At 35.4% G+C, this 15,344-nt stretch overlaps 1 protein-coding gene across 3 annotated transcripts in view; it reads left to right on the forward strand.

Moving 5' to 3' along the window:
* ints2 (integrator complex subunit 2) overlaps window positions 1-14,411 on the forward strand; it is a 25,864-nt gene extending 11,453 nt beyond the window's left edge. For 2 of the 3 annotated variants that reach the window (XM_067399290.1, XM_067399289.1), the window contains exons 12-25: window positions 1,494-1,562; window positions 1,950-2,084; window positions 3,804-3,980; window positions 4,828-4,936; window positions 5,547-5,651; window positions 6,952-7,116; window positions 7,962-8,163; window positions 8,256-8,381; window positions 9,309-9,510; window positions 9,604-9,897; window positions 10,514-10,621; window positions 11,026-11,131; window positions 11,616-11,792; window positions 13,471-14,411. In XM_067399290.1, the coding sequence (XP_067255391.1) occupies window positions 1,494-1,562; window positions 1,950-2,084; window positions 3,804-3,980; window positions 4,828-4,936; window positions 5,547-5,651; window positions 6,952-7,116; window positions 7,962-8,163; window positions 8,256-8,381; window positions 9,309-9,510; window positions 9,604-9,897; window positions 10,514-10,621; window positions 11,026-11,131; window positions 11,616-11,792; window positions 13,471-13,643 (2,148 nt within the window). In that variant the 3' untranslated portion in view covers window positions 13,644-14,411. Of the gene's footprint in view, window positions 1-1,493; window positions 1,563-1,949; window positions 2,085-3,803; window positions 3,981-4,827; window positions 4,937-5,546; window positions 5,652-6,951; window positions 7,117-7,961; window positions 8,164-8,255; window positions 8,382-9,308; window positions 9,511-9,603; window positions 9,898-10,062; window positions 10,172-10,513; window positions 10,622-11,025; window positions 11,132-11,615; window positions 11,793-13,470 lie in introns of those variants that run through there. The other variant, XM_067399291.1, reaches the window with a different exon arrangement.
* The last annotated feature ends 933 nt before the right edge of the window (window positions 14,412-15,344 follow it).

The raw sequence follows: 15,344 nt of genomic DNA on the forward strand, positions 1-15,344 counted from the left end.
AACAACACAACAATAAGAACATTACTTTTGAACTATTCTGGCAGGATTAGTTTTCTAAATGACATTTGAGTTATAATTATTAACATTGGATGCCTGTCATTTCATGTACTTTACTAAGGTGGGGGCTTCTCTTGAACTCACTTCTTAAGCTCACCAAGGCTGCATTTATTCAATTGAAAATACAGTAAAAAGTATTTTTTTTGGAATATTATTACAATTTAAACTGTTTTCTATTATAATATATTTTCAAATGTAACTTATTCTCCAGTCTTCACTGTCACTGATCCTTCAGAAATAATTCTAATGTGCTGATTTGGTGCTTAAGAAGCATTTCTCACTATCAATGTTGCAAAGTTGTGCTGATTAATATTTCTGTGTAAACTGTAATACATTTTGATTCTTCAATGAATAGAATGTTTAAAAGAAATGCAATTATTTGAAATATGGATATTTTGTCAAATTATAAATGTCTTGTACAGGACTTGCTGGATAAAAATATTTCTTTCAAAAAAAACAAAAAAATTACTGACCCCAAACTTTTGAACAGTAGTGTATATGATAAGGGAATTCCATAATGAATGTGCACTAGGTAGTGCAACAACAATTTTCCTTTTAATTAGAGCAATGAGGGTGTGAATAAATGAGCGTTAAAAATACATTCCACAATCGCAGATGTTTCTATCCCTGTGGGTTTAATTTCACAGAGGACCCCAAAGATAGCTAATATGTGCTGTAATTTTTACCAAAGTTGTGTGAAGAAAATCAGACTGGAAGTGAAATCATAAAGAACATCTGTGAAACACATATTTCAAACAAACACCTGAATGGGGATTTCAGCTCAAAACCCAGTAAACTTCCTACCTAAACAGTAGTTTTGGACATCATAAACATTCAATTTGAACTTATTTTAATAATGAGTAAAAGTGCTTTATAATTTAGCTAATTAGCTTTTGTTTAGACAAAACCATTTAATACTAGTGCCTACAGCAGTAGGTCAGGTTTATCCATCAGTGGTGCACTCTAGAGGGTTTAGGTTTTTGTTTGTTTCTCAATAAAAACAAGTCTAATTTAGAACATAATAAAAGGTGTACTTTGTGCTGTTTACTTTTGGGCTTAAATGCCAACATTGGTTAAATTCCAAAATTAGTCCACTAGGTGTAAACATCCATTATACTTGGCCTGCACTGTAAAAGTCTCAGAAGGAAGTGAATTAATTGGCGAATTTATTGATTGTTTGTTAGTGTCTGAGAACATGCACATCCCAGAGAAGGCTAAAGCTCGTCTGTGTGATATGTAATTGCCCTTAGCTGAGTCGTACATTATTGATGAGTCATGGAGGGTTTGTTTATCCAGAATGAGTCACTTTCGGCATTGAAAACTTCATATTTTGTTGAAATTATTTGAAACTGGATGAAGTTTTTAAAACTTGTAGTTTGAGTTTAATCAGGTTGAGAAACATATTTTGCTGACTTAAACTCCTTATCCTTCCACAGATCGCCATCAAACCCAGCTCGCTGAGCAAAATGAAGACCATTTTCACTCAGGAAATCTTCACAGAACAGGTACCTCTTTCCTTATAGTGGACTGATGGTGTTTTAATGCAAAACAGTCATCGTAAATGTCACTAGCCTCTTTTAATAAGAACAATGTTTTTGCAAAAGATAATGAATTGTGTGTGTCTCTATTTGACTTATTGCAAGATCTGTGTAGGCAACCGAGCAAACATCTTAATTACTAACAGCTTGTCATATTATTACATGCACTATCATAGATATCCTGTCCTAGCAGATAACTTTGAAAATTGCGTGCTTGCCATCTGTCGAACACAGCAAAAGCAAAGGACTTTTTGTTGTTATGGATAAGACATCTGCTGAATATTTTAAATGTAAATGTAGCTGCACAATCATTGCGTCAATACTGATATTAAGTGGATGTTTGTGTTGTCGCAGGTGGTTACAGCACATGCAGTGAGAGTGGCAGTTACTAATAACCTCAGTGCCAACATTACAGGATTCCTCCCAATCCACTGCATATACCAGCTCCTGAGGAGCAGAGCCTTCACCAAACATAAAGTGTCCATAAAGGTAAACCTGATGATCTCCTCATACTGTTCTGTCTGTGCTGTTTCTCTTCTGTTTTGTTTTTGTATCATCTGCTACCTTTTTTTGCACTTTTGTATTGTATTCCATAGTATTTTCTTGCATTCTCTTTCTTCTATGTCTGTGTCTGTCATTGTTATTCTATTCTGTCAAGATTATTCTTTTCCAGTGGGGCGGGGGTCCACTAGGAGGCCAAGGGGGCAGCAGAATGAAATAAAAAGTATTCAAATTAATACATAATTATTAATATATTAAAATAATCTCATTTTAAATTAAGTAATTAAAATGCTTAAAATGCATCTTTTTCCCTCTAAATAACTTGTTTTTATTGAAGAACATACAGTTCTCTCTCTCTCTCTCTCTCTCTCTCTCTCTCTCTCTCTCTCTCTCTTATATATATATATATATATATATAATATATAATATATAATATATATATATATATATATATATATATATAATATATAATATATATATATATATATATAATATATAATATATAATCTATATGAGAGAGAGAGAGAGAGAGAGAGACCTTACGTGCCAGAGAAACAAGTGCACAGCCATCTTTAGAATTTTGTGTTTGAACTTCCGTTTTTGTGGTAGCTCTGTACATTTCTGTTACGTCACTGTCAAAGAGTAATTAGCTTGTGAAGTGGATTTACTTATTGTGAAGTTAACGAAAGTTGTCATGAGCATTGAAGCGGATGTCATGACAAATGTCAGTGGACCTGTGAGATTTAAAAACGAGCGGTTAATTCATAAATCTGTAAGATCTTACATCCATGCTATGGAAATACAATCCGGAAGACTGTTTAGTTTTTTTTTTATTCTGTTGTTTTGTTTTCTGTTCCCATCTACTTTATTTTTTTGTACTTTTGCACTATTCTTTTTTTAATGTTCTATTGTTCCATTCAGTTCTATTATGTTCTATTATTTTATTTTGTTGCATCCTATGTTCGAAATTGTTTTATCTCATTCTGTTCTTTTCTTTTATCTCTTACATTCTATTCTGTTGTTGATTTGTGATCAATTCTCTTTTACTTTATTTTTATTCTATGCTATTTTTTTTTTCCTATTGCTCTGTTGTTTATTGGTATTCTGTTTTTGTTTTTATTTTTGTTCTATTCAGTTGTTTTATGTTAAGGTCTGTTTTGTTCTGTTTTTTTCCTATCCTGTTTTGTGTTTCTGTTCTGTTCTGTTAAAAACCATACTGTGCTAACTACACTACATTACTCTGTTGACTTGTTCAGTGCTAGTATTGACTTGAATCCATTGGGTTCTATTATCTGTTTGACTGGCTGGCTCCTCTCCTGACTCATGGAAAGACACTCCATTGATTTAATTAAGGATGTGGTTTTTGAATGTGGTAGTGCATCGCCCGACTGATCAGAATGTTTCCTCACAATTACATCGTCAGCCTTAAAGACTGGAATCTGCCTCCTCTAGAGTCAGTAAGCCATGTTATAGCTATTGATCTGCTCAGCTGGAAAGATGATTTAATCACCCGAGTGCCAGAGATAGATGATTGGATAATTTGCTTATTCTGAATGATCTGAGTCTTTCTTTCTTTCTTTCTTTCTTTCTTTCTTTCTTTCTTTCTTTCTTTCTTTCTTTCTTTCTTTCTTTCTTTCTTTCTTTCTTTCTTTCTTTCTTTCTTTCTTTCTTTCTTTCTTTCTTTCTTTCCTTCCCTCCCTTTTTTAGGACTGGATCTTCAGACAGCTGTGTGAGACGACCACTCCACTCCACACACAGCTGCTTCCATTAATTGATGTTTACATTAACTCCATCCTGACCCCTGCTTCCAAGACCAATCCTGAGGCCACCAACCAGCCAATCACAGAGCAGGAGATCCTTAATGTTTTCCAGAGCTTGTCAGGGGTGGGTGAAGCTAAAACATCTCTTTGCTCACATTGACTGCAAAATCATCTAAAAAAGCAAAAAATAACTGCGATAAATGACCGCCCTGCAGTTACAAAAATCAGACTACTCAAATCAGTGGCATAGATATTGTTAAAGGTTATTTTTAGACAAACGGCTTCTTGATATTAGATTCATAGATTCAGATTTTAGAGGATTTATAGAAGCATAAATTATATACCATCAAAAAGCATTTGAGGTTTAACAGTATTAAAGCCCTGTAAAATATATGTTAGTGATACTTCATAGAATAAAGACGATTTATATTCAGTAATATTGTCTATTAAATTGCACTGACACTATCAGACAAGAAAAAAATAAGAACAACACTGAACTGAGCTGGTAAAGACACTAACTTTTCAATATTGACGCTGTTATTGAACTGATTTGAATCAACATTGAACTGTATAATGACACTATTGTTTTCTGTAGAGCTGCTTATAGCTGAATTGAACTTGTTTCAACATTGACAGTTATTGAACTGAATTGAAACAACATTAAGCTGAATGACACTTACCTTCTGTAAAGCTGCTTTACAGGTGGAATTGAATTTGTTTCATAATTCATAAATTTTACAACATTAACACTTATTTTCCTGTTTATTAATGTTAAGATGCTTTGAAACAATCTATGTTGTATAAAGCGCTATATAAATAAATGTGACTTCACTTGACTTGACTAGATTATACACTATATATCTCCAGCCCTGTCCAATACAGATCAAAGCCATATATTGCTGTAACTTCTGTTGCTTTTAACCTCTGTTTGACCTCTCTCCATCTCCCCCTATAATCTGTCACTCTCTCAGGGAGATGGAGGGAAAGTTCGTTCTCAGTACACCATCACCACCCAGTTGCTCATTCTCTATTACATCCTGTCATATGAGGAAGCTCTGCTCGCTAATACAAAGACATTGGGTCAGTATATTACACTCTATTGAATTTGGTCGTTTCAATTAATCCGTTCCATTCAAATTCCAACTTCATCCTGAAATTTGCATGTATGATTCTTTTGTTTTTGGACATCTTTTCTGTTTTGTTGTCTCCTTACAGCCTCCCTCTTTTGTTTAATTTTAAACAATTCAATTATTAAATGAACAACAAGACAATCATTTTATCTACAGTTAATCTGGTGCATTCATGCTTATGTAAGTTCCTGTCTTGCCACCCAGAGTGCTATTATAATATTAGGATGAGAGCAGTACAGCTTAGCTTCCTGCTCCCTCCTCTGCATGTTAAATTGCTTCAAACTCACACCAATCACCTGCAGTTTGACTTTGCTTTGGAAGCCTCTCATCGGTTATTAGAGCGGTTACTCTTCACTGTTTATGCACACAGCTCTTCCCAGAGCGCTGTGCTTATTTAATCTCTCTCTCTCCCTCTCTTCTCCTCTATCATCCTGGAGTAATGATGCCCTTTGGCTGTGCTAATGAACTGGAATACAATGAAAAATCACCTGTACATGAGCTGCACCACAGAGGCCTATTTTTAACAAACAGCCTGATAACCATGTGTTCTCTACTGCCAGCACTTATGCAGAAGAAACCAAAATCCTACTCTCCTGCCCTCATGGACCAGATTCCCATTAAACACCTCATCCGCCAGGCCCAAGGACTGCAGCAGGAGCTGGGAGGTAAAGGACACCCGTTTAACCTCCAATGCACTTATATTCAGCAGAGTAGTTTTCAAATATGTTCACCAGGGGTGATAATACAGTCATATCTAGATGCAATTCTTTTTCTCATTACATTACATTGATACTTTAAATGTTTCTCTCAGCATATTTTTTATTTTTATGTCTATTGATTTTCAAGCTGTATTCATACAAACAGTGAAACGTTCCAGTGGTGTTATACTAAATAAAAAATAAATATTAGGGCTGCCCCTACTAAAGATTTTTCTAATCGACTAGTAGTCATTCATTTAAGCCATTAGTTGACTAATCGCATGTTTCTATTAATTTATTACTTAAATATATGCTGGGGGGAAGGGATACTAAACCACTAAAGCCTTTAATATATATATATATATTATTTTTAAAGGCTCATTATATGTATGTATTTATATTAATAAACTACTGTTTTCTGAGTCAGTGTCGTCTGAAAAGATGAAGTTGACGATGCTGACTCACCATCTCCACAGTAGCCTATAGTTCTCTCCTATAGAGAAAAATGCACCTTTAATATGGATTACATAATCAAAGATTTTTTTTATTATTATTATTTGAATTGGTTCGTTTAAAAGTAGACATTTCAAGATTTCTTGTGAGGTATGTCTGTGAGGCAAGTAGCCACGCTACATATCTGTTTATTTTTTGTGACGTGCTCCAGTTCACGGTATTAACCAAGACAGCAAGAAAGCACATCCTGTTTGTTTTATTTTACAAAAACACAATGTTTTGCATTTATTGTGAGTTCACACAAATAAAACTATTTTTATAGTTTTGAATGATGCATTACTCTTATCTGTATGACCAAACATGACTGAGTATTTTAAGTTGTTTCCGCTCTTATCAGGAAAAAAATGCAAGTGATCGCGCCGGCACCTCCATGTCATGCAGTAAGCGCACTGATACTTTAGCTTCCACACTCCACACAAACACTTGGATATGTGCCTAATAATAGCACACATTTATCTAGGTTAACATTAGAGCGAGCGACCAAGTAAAGTTGCTACTACTTGTTTCAAATGATAAGCCATATTTAAGGTCGATGGATGATAGGCAAACGTTTGGATCTCCTGCCCGACACATTGTAATTACCACAAGGACCCACCGTTAATGATCTGTTTAGTAGTCTATTAGTAAGCCTTTTCTCGTCAATTAACGTTTAGTAGAGTATTATGGTGTAGCCCTAATAAATATCAAATAAAGTTTAATAAGTTTTGTACTTATACTATTTTATTCCATTTCATTTTATTATTTCTATCGTCAGGCCTGCACTCTGCTCTTCTGCGTCTACTGGCCACAAACTACCCTCACCTGTGCATGGTGGAAGACTGGATCAGTGAAGAGGAAGTGACTGGTACTCTGCCCTTACTAAGGAAGATGCTGCTGACATCCTCATCCTGCAAATACTCACAGACACAGCTGCGAGAAGGTACGAGCAACTCACACAATCTAAACCTTGTTAAAGATAAAATGTGGAAATCACATTACTCTTATGACAGAAATTGCAGTAAAGATTTTCTGGCATTTACTGAATTTTCAAAATTTGATGCATGATTTAAAAATCATTTTGAAGGATGCAAAATATTTAATGTACCACATCAAATTAAACTAAGGATTAAAAGTGAACAAAATGGGATATACATCAAAAATGCCAATTTTGGTTATATCAACATGAAATCAAAATAAGGAACCGGAATGGCACATGTCTATAATTTATTTGTAAAATGAAAACAATCATGCATAAAAATAGAAAAGTTGTCACTCAGGTAGGGTTCACCAAACCAATTAGCACTTCTCTGCTGTAAGACGTATTTCTCACGCAAATTTCACACCAGAGTAAACCAGACCACTGAACTCTACATTGAGACTCATAAGGCCCTTTGGCACTGGAGGAGATCACAAGTGTTTATTATGGTCTATGATATGAATAGTTTGTTGTTGTAGTCTAACCTTTCATGTGTGTGACTCAGGTTTGCACCTGTGGATTAATGAGCCTGAAGGTGTTTGTGTATTTATACTTCGCTGCTCTGACAGGCCTTCTCCACAGGGCTTTTTTTGTATTCACACAGTGACAGGCTTATGATATGTTAATGATATGGAAATAAAACAAACAATATATTGATTTCTAAAGGCTCTAAATGTTTTACTTTGTCTTTGAATTCATTATAATCAAATATTTAATATAAGTAATTATTGGCGATTACTTTGATTTCTAATTAGCATATAATGTAAATCAATTAAATTTTAATTTTATTTATTTATTTTTTTCCCTAGCTTTCCAGAATGTCCTTTCCGGTGGGCCCAGGCTTCTGCGTATCCTGGAGCACCTGACGCTGCTCTCTGCAGGAGATTTAATCCCATACGCAGAGGCTCTGACTGCCAGCATGGGGCTACTCTTAGAGGACGGCGTCTCTCGCAGAATCCTACAGACTGTTAACAAACTCTGGATGGTACTTAATACAGTCATGCCACGCAAGTGAGACTACTTCTTTGTTTTATATGCTGTAGTAAAAAGTAAGGATATGTTCAGCACTTGTACTAAATCTCTATCTTTCTTTACTTTGTCAGGCTGTGGGTAATGACAGTAAATGCTCTGCAGCCCACAGTAAAACTCCTGCGGCAGCAGAGATACACTCAGAATGATCTGATGGTGGATCCTCTCATTGTCCTACGCAGCGACCCCAGAGTCTTCAGGTATTATCTGCTTAGAAATTCTCTAATTTATGCTGAATCTTATGCTGCTAATAGAATTTATAATAAATATATATGTATGTGCAGTATATATCTGCACATATATAATGGTAATGAAATTTTCCCACCGGTTAATCGACTTGTGATAACAGCGGTAATAAAAACTTGTGGGGTGGGGGTGATTTCGGTGTTATTTTCCCTTTTTTCCACCTTGCTTTTAAATGACTTATGAATGCCAGTGTGGCGATGTGCATTTTACTTTTTTTTTTAAATTAGCGGCAATTCGGGGGTGGCAATTGCTTGAATGGTGGGTTCATTATTATTCTTAATGGAAAAACACAATAACAAAACAGTACAGTGACAAACTCTGACAAGGCGATGGCAAAAAGTTCAGTTTAATTTCAGTCAGCTCGCCTCACTCTCGTCACATGATAAATGAAATCTGACTCCTGGTGCTGAGCTGTGCTGTGACTCTCATTCGGCTGAATTGAATTAGACGCATTCAGTTTTTAATTGTAGTCTATGTTCTCTGACAAAACTAAATAATTTTTATTACTATAAAATCTAAATGATGGTGGAGTGGCAGTGCCGAGGTGGCCAAGTGATGCAATCAGTGTGTTGCTGAACAACTCAGCTTATCGCAGCTAGCCTAATGTTCACCAAGACTGCATTTATTTGATCAAAAATACAGTAAAAGCATTATAACAATTTAAAATAGCTGTTTTCTATTTTAATATATTTTAATATGTAATTTATTCCCGTGATTGCAAAGCTAAATTTTCAGCAGCCATTACTCCAGTCTTCAGTGTCACATGATCCTTCAGAAATCATTCTAATATGCTGATTTGCTGCTGATATGATATATGATATATGATATGATATGATATTTTAGTCTTACTGTAGGAATTGTGTGTGTTTGTTCTTCTGAAGGTGTCCTCCACTAATGGACATCACTCTTCACATGCTGAATGGGTACCTGCTGGCATCTAAAGCCTACCTGAACGCCCACCTGAAGGAGACGGCTGAATTTGAGCGACAGGCTCAGACTGTATCAAACCTTGGGCTCAGTGGCCAACCTGACACGCCTGAGGTCACCAGAGAGGAGCTAAAGAATGCTCTGCTGGCTGCTCAGGTAGACACAATGACACACACATCTCTAATACTCCTCTGAATCATGAGTTCGTACATGAGTTTGCATATGTGTGTTGTTTTTGTCCACCTTCAGGACAGTGCAGCAGTACAGATCTTGCTGGAGGTGTGTTTGCCGTCCCCTCAGGAGGAGCTGCAGCTGGGAGGAGGTGGAGGAGCAGACAGCCTGTTGAGGAGCGTTCAGTCTGCTCCAGGTATTCCCATGCGGAAGCAGGTGGGCGACGAGGTGGCTGGGCGGGGGTCCCAGCGGGAGTGCGAGGCAGAGGGCGGTCTGCTCAGTGACCTGAGGGAGGTGCAGTGCCTCATCTGCTGCCTGCTGCACCAAATGTTCATCGCAGACCCCAACATTGCCAAACTAGTACACTTCCAGGTAACTAAATCTCTCTGTTACATAACAGTAATCGCCGTTATGATGATATACATACGTTGTAATAATCAAACCTTATGAAATTCTTAAAACACAGTACACACACACATTTTTCCATTTCCAGATTTCTTACTTTTGTATTTGAAGTTTTTTCTTTACATATTTTAGAGTGAAAAAGGATATTCAGTGAGGAAAAAAGGCGGGATTGAATTTTATCCATTGGGAATTGATTAGATTGATTAGAGAAAGTGGTGTCTGCATGACAGGTGGTTTAAGGGGAGCCGTTAAAACAGGTGGCAAGTTACACTACCGTTCAAAAGTCTATAAATATATATATAAATATATAAATATAAAATATTTTTTTAAGATTTCTATTTCAAATGAATGCATTTTGTTATGTTTATCAATGAATCCTTTAAAAAAGTATCAACTTTACTTTACTATCGTGTAAAATTTTAGCACATGTAATAAGGTCATTTTCATCTGGACTTGAACATAATTTTAAAGTTAAACAGCCATTAGGTTTATGTAAATCAGTTTCAGATAAATAAAAATACATTTCTAATTTTTGTTCTAAAGCTCTATTTGAGTTCTAAAGGTGTTCTAAATGTTTCTTCAGGGTTATCCACAGCCTTTGCTTCCTCTTACGGTGGCAGGAATTCCTTCAATGCACATCTGTCTAGACTTTATTCCAGAACTCCTCGCTCAGCCACAGCTGGAGAAACAGGTAAGCAACAATGTGTCCATCCATATTATTAGCCATAAATGGACCATGTACTGAGTTCTGGGAGTGACAGCATCATTTGAATTTAGGTGTGAATGACATAAATTATCCTCCCATGTGTGTAGACCTGTCATGGTCTACAACAATAACCATAGCAACGTTTTGTGACTAAATGAGACGCACAGAAGGACCTTGGTTTACTATATTTAGTATATAAGTATACTCAATAAGATGTGAGAGTCTTTATAGCTTTATAGTATATACTACAACTCAACTTAGAGCTGTACAGCTACAAGTTGAAGCATTAAGAGTTTGTATTACATCATTCAAATCATAGACACATGGTGAGCCCTCAGGGTTGACCTCTGGGCTTGAAGCTAATGGCAGTTTTGTTTTGTCTGCCACAGATCTTTGCCATACAGCTGTTGTCCCATCTGTGCACCCAATACGCCCTGCCCAAATCCCTCAGTGTGGCACGTCTTGCCATTAGTGTGATGGGTACCCTCCTCACAGGTAGAAATTACTCTATTTCTTTATCTCTTATCCATCCTCTCTTTATCTTGGTCTCCGTTCTTATTCATTTATTAGGGCTGGCATTTTATTAAAGAGTTTCTAAAAATAACATTGATAATTGGAGATATCAGACTACTGACTTTTTTTTGTAACAAAAACCAACCTATGCAAACTTGTCCCATTATCTTTGTACACACTGCCCTCTGCTGGCCATTTGTTACTGTCTATGACAAACCTTCATCTGCAGTGTTTATAAATTATGCATCAGCCATCCATTTATGGTGTTTTATTGAATGAAGAACCAGAAGAGTCTTGAGCGCTCTTAAATCCTAAAGTTCCTTACCTTTCTGTATCAGATCACTTACGTTTTATGTTGTGTTGTGCATCTGTTCTCAGAAGCAACCAACAACTCATTGCATATGAATCTGTCCAATATATTAACTTATTTAACAATTATTATTATTTTTTTTTTAATCTTGCACAGTACTGACCCGAACCAAGCGCTATGCATTTTTCATGCCAACGCTGCCATGCCTAGTTTCGTTCTGCAAGGCTTTCCCTCCACTGTTTGATGACGTCATGTCCCTGCTGGTTCAGGTGGGACAGGTGTCTGCTGCTGATGTCACCACCAAGGCCAGAGACATTGACCCTCTCATTGCCAGTGAGTGTGTTCTTGTGTTATTTGACTTGATTTTTTTTTTCTTTTTTTTTTTTCATTTTAAAATGTTCAATGGCTGTTGTATGTCATGGGGGGATATAGGGCAAGATTTTAGATTAAATTATTTTACTCAGTTGATGCTTTGAAAAGATTTTTAACTAAGTTCAATTTAATAGAGTGCAACTGTGCAGGCCCAATTTTTCAGAGGCCTTGCTTGTGATTTATCGATTTCTTTGCATAATTATGAGTAATGTAGCTTTTCACCAAGAAATCCACTGGCATTTAAATACTGAGATAATGTGATCTGATGGCTTCAGCATAAGAATATTCCATCAGTTAAAAACTGTGGAGGTTTCTTTAAAGGTTTATAAGTTATTGTTAAGAATTAATTCTGACATTAATGTGATTTTTTTTTTTTTTTTTTTTTTTTTTTCCCCGAGACCCAGCTGCTGCACTCCTATTCAGTTTAATGGTTTTAGCAAAAATAGATATTAATAAGGATACCAAAAATATTAAATATAAATATTATTATTTTATATTATTATTATTATTTTATATTATTATTTTTATTTTATAATCTCTCTACCAAAGCTGGCAAACTTGTTGAAGGTTTTGAATAGTTTTATATTTGCAAAGGACTGTATAATTATCATGACATGGTCTTGTATGATCATTAAACAACCACAAAAAGCCAAGATTCACATTAGCATAATTCAAACATTTCTGACTATTACCAGTTATACAAATCTAATAATGTGATATTGTGTATCAGAAAAGGAGATTTCACCAGATTTTAAATAATTTATGCATTACACACTGAAACTCATATGGAAGCTTGTTTCTGCCACAGAATGAAAAATAAAAAATGTATAATTGCAATCTCACAAATGTGTGACATAAACTAGCAATTGGAAGTTATAAAGTCAGAATTGTGTGATATAAAGTCGCAATTGCAAGTTATAAAGTTAGAATTATGATATGAAGTCGCAATTGTGAGTTATAAAGTCAGTATATAAACTAGTATATACTGTATATAAAGTGCAATTTGCAGTTTATATTCTGAGAAAATAAGTCAGAATTGTGAGATAAAGTCACAATTACCTTTATTTATGTATTTGTGGCAGAAACGAGCTTCCATACTCAAAGGTCTTCCTTCAGTTTTCATATAAACATTTAATTTGTAATACATTAATTATAATAGTATTGAGAAGTGTATTATAGTAATACTGCATTAATATATTTGTTACATTAATATATACTACCTCACTATTATATTACCATCAAATTCAACAAAAAAATTGTGAAAAGTGGCCTGTGACCCCATTAAAGCTAAAGTAGACCAAAAATCTACTTGCATATTCAGGTACCACATGAATGCCAAGAAAACTGGGTTCATTTTACTCACTACACTTTGAAAGAGGTTTGAGTTTGATTCTCAAGTGTGATGGAAGCCTATGGCATTACTTGGAAATGTATAGTTTTTGACAGTCTGCTGAGGATGTGAGATTTTGTTTCAGTGTTTTTTGCCTTTTTGTTCATTTTTCCTTTTCATAAGCATCAGCAATATGAGGTTATCATTTCACAGGATATTTCTCAGTGTTTATCAAGATAATCACAATATTATTTGACCAAATCACATAGCCCTAGATTAAGATCTAATGCTCTGTGCTCTTGTGTTTAGGGCTTCAGTATCTGAGAGAGAAGCCACAGGAAATACCTCTGTCAGAATCCAAACTCTCTCTACCAAAGAGATCTGCAGAGGAGCTGGGTGGAGCCGATCCTGACGTACAGATGTGTTATCAGATAGAGGCCACCTTCATGGACATCATCAGCTCCAGCACACAGGCACTGTGACAACACAAAACAGGCAAATAGAAATGTTGATGGACTGTGCATAGATTGGAATAAGTATTTTGTCCCATGTAAAAGTTAAGTCTCATGTTACAGGACTCTAGGTCGTGGAAATCTACTTGTGAACCTACGAAGCATTATAATTATAGATGTCTTACAGCTGTTGGACTAGTGCTGAGAATATTTCAGTTTAAATACAATCCACTCAAAACCATGAACATGAATTTTCTATATAAATCCTCAATTTTGGCATCCCAATACCACAAGTGATGAAAACAACTGGAATGACAGTAATGAAAGATAGTCTAATTTGATATAGTTTTAAGTAAACTGTACTTATATGATATATATGAAAAGTCAAATCACTGAGTGCCATTTTTAAAAACAAAGGATAAGATGTACTGAAAGATAAAAATATAGATTGCAATTCCATATTCTGTTGCCAGCGAAATCCACAGTCTATATTTGACTCAAAATAACATTGACTTTCCAGGAAGCGTTTTAAGTCTTAAGTGAAATGGACGCTCATTCTCTGGCCTGTCCTAAAGGATTGGTTTAATTCAGGTCACAAAGCAGCTTACTGTAGAAGTAGTAGACGTTTTCTAAATAGTGTGTTAGCTCGTTAGTCAAGTGTGTATTTGAGTGTGCGACCAGATGTGTGTGTGTCCAGGGCACTTAGCAGTGATTTTATTGGTCTGTTTTCTAGACCAGCATTTAACTGTATTTTCTTGGCTCAAAGTGTGACATCTGAATTTTTTTTGTTACCTTGGTTTTGTTTACATGTCAATCTTTTGAACATTTGTATTAAAACATCTTTTTGGAAAGTCTTTGTTTACTCACTTTTGATTATAACTTAATAATGGCTTACTTGTAGTTGTATATTATGCTGGGATTTTAACATGGGGGAAAAAAAATCACACTTCACCTTTATTTAGCACATATTGAGAAGAACATATGGCTGACATTATGAACCGTTTGAGGTTGCCAAAAAATAAGTCACAAAAAGCACCAACAATTTTTACTGAAAATTTTAAAACCTTTACATTCACTTCAGTATTTCACATAGGCCACCTGATTCTCTTTAATCATTTTTCTGTGGTGATAAAAATGGTATTAAAAATGAACATCCTTTAGATCCACATGGGGGTGCTCTTGTCACATGTAAAAATACTGGCTCCAAAGCCTGGAGTGCACATGGAAACGCTTATGCATGTTCAGTGATGGCATGATCAATGATTGGAGCATAACAAATAACTTGGCCAATCACATGCTCCTTACATGCTCGTTATGAGAGCTTTAGAAAATGCTCTGACTTAATTTGCAATCAAAGTTGGCCCACGATACTTCACATTAAAGTAGAGAAATCCAGTAAATGCAAGAATGTTCTTCTTTTCTGAGCCAAATTACACCATGAGGCTTGACCCAACCTTGTTACTTAAAAAACAATCACTTTTTCTTTTCTTTTTTTTTTGCATCATTTATATAGTCATTTTCACCCATGTAAAATATTTTGTAATGTCCCTTTAAGAAGCTGTTGAGTTTTCCCTCTTGTCTGATGTGCAGTATATGCACCTACATAAGGATACATAAAAATAACTAAGCCTTCTATAACTTCTAAGTGCACATCTGCCCATAGGGTGATCTAAGATGTTGTTGCGTGTGATAAAAGTGGAAGAAAAGGCACAAGATATGCATCCAGAGTGT

This window comes from Chanodichthys erythropterus, chromosome 10, assembly GCF_024489055.1.
Source record: "Chanodichthys erythropterus isolate Z2021 chromosome 10, ASM2448905v1, whole genome shotgun sequence".
Lineage (NCBI taxonomy): Eukaryota > Metazoa > Chordata > Actinopteri > Cypriniformes > Xenocyprididae > Chanodichthys > Chanodichthys erythropterus.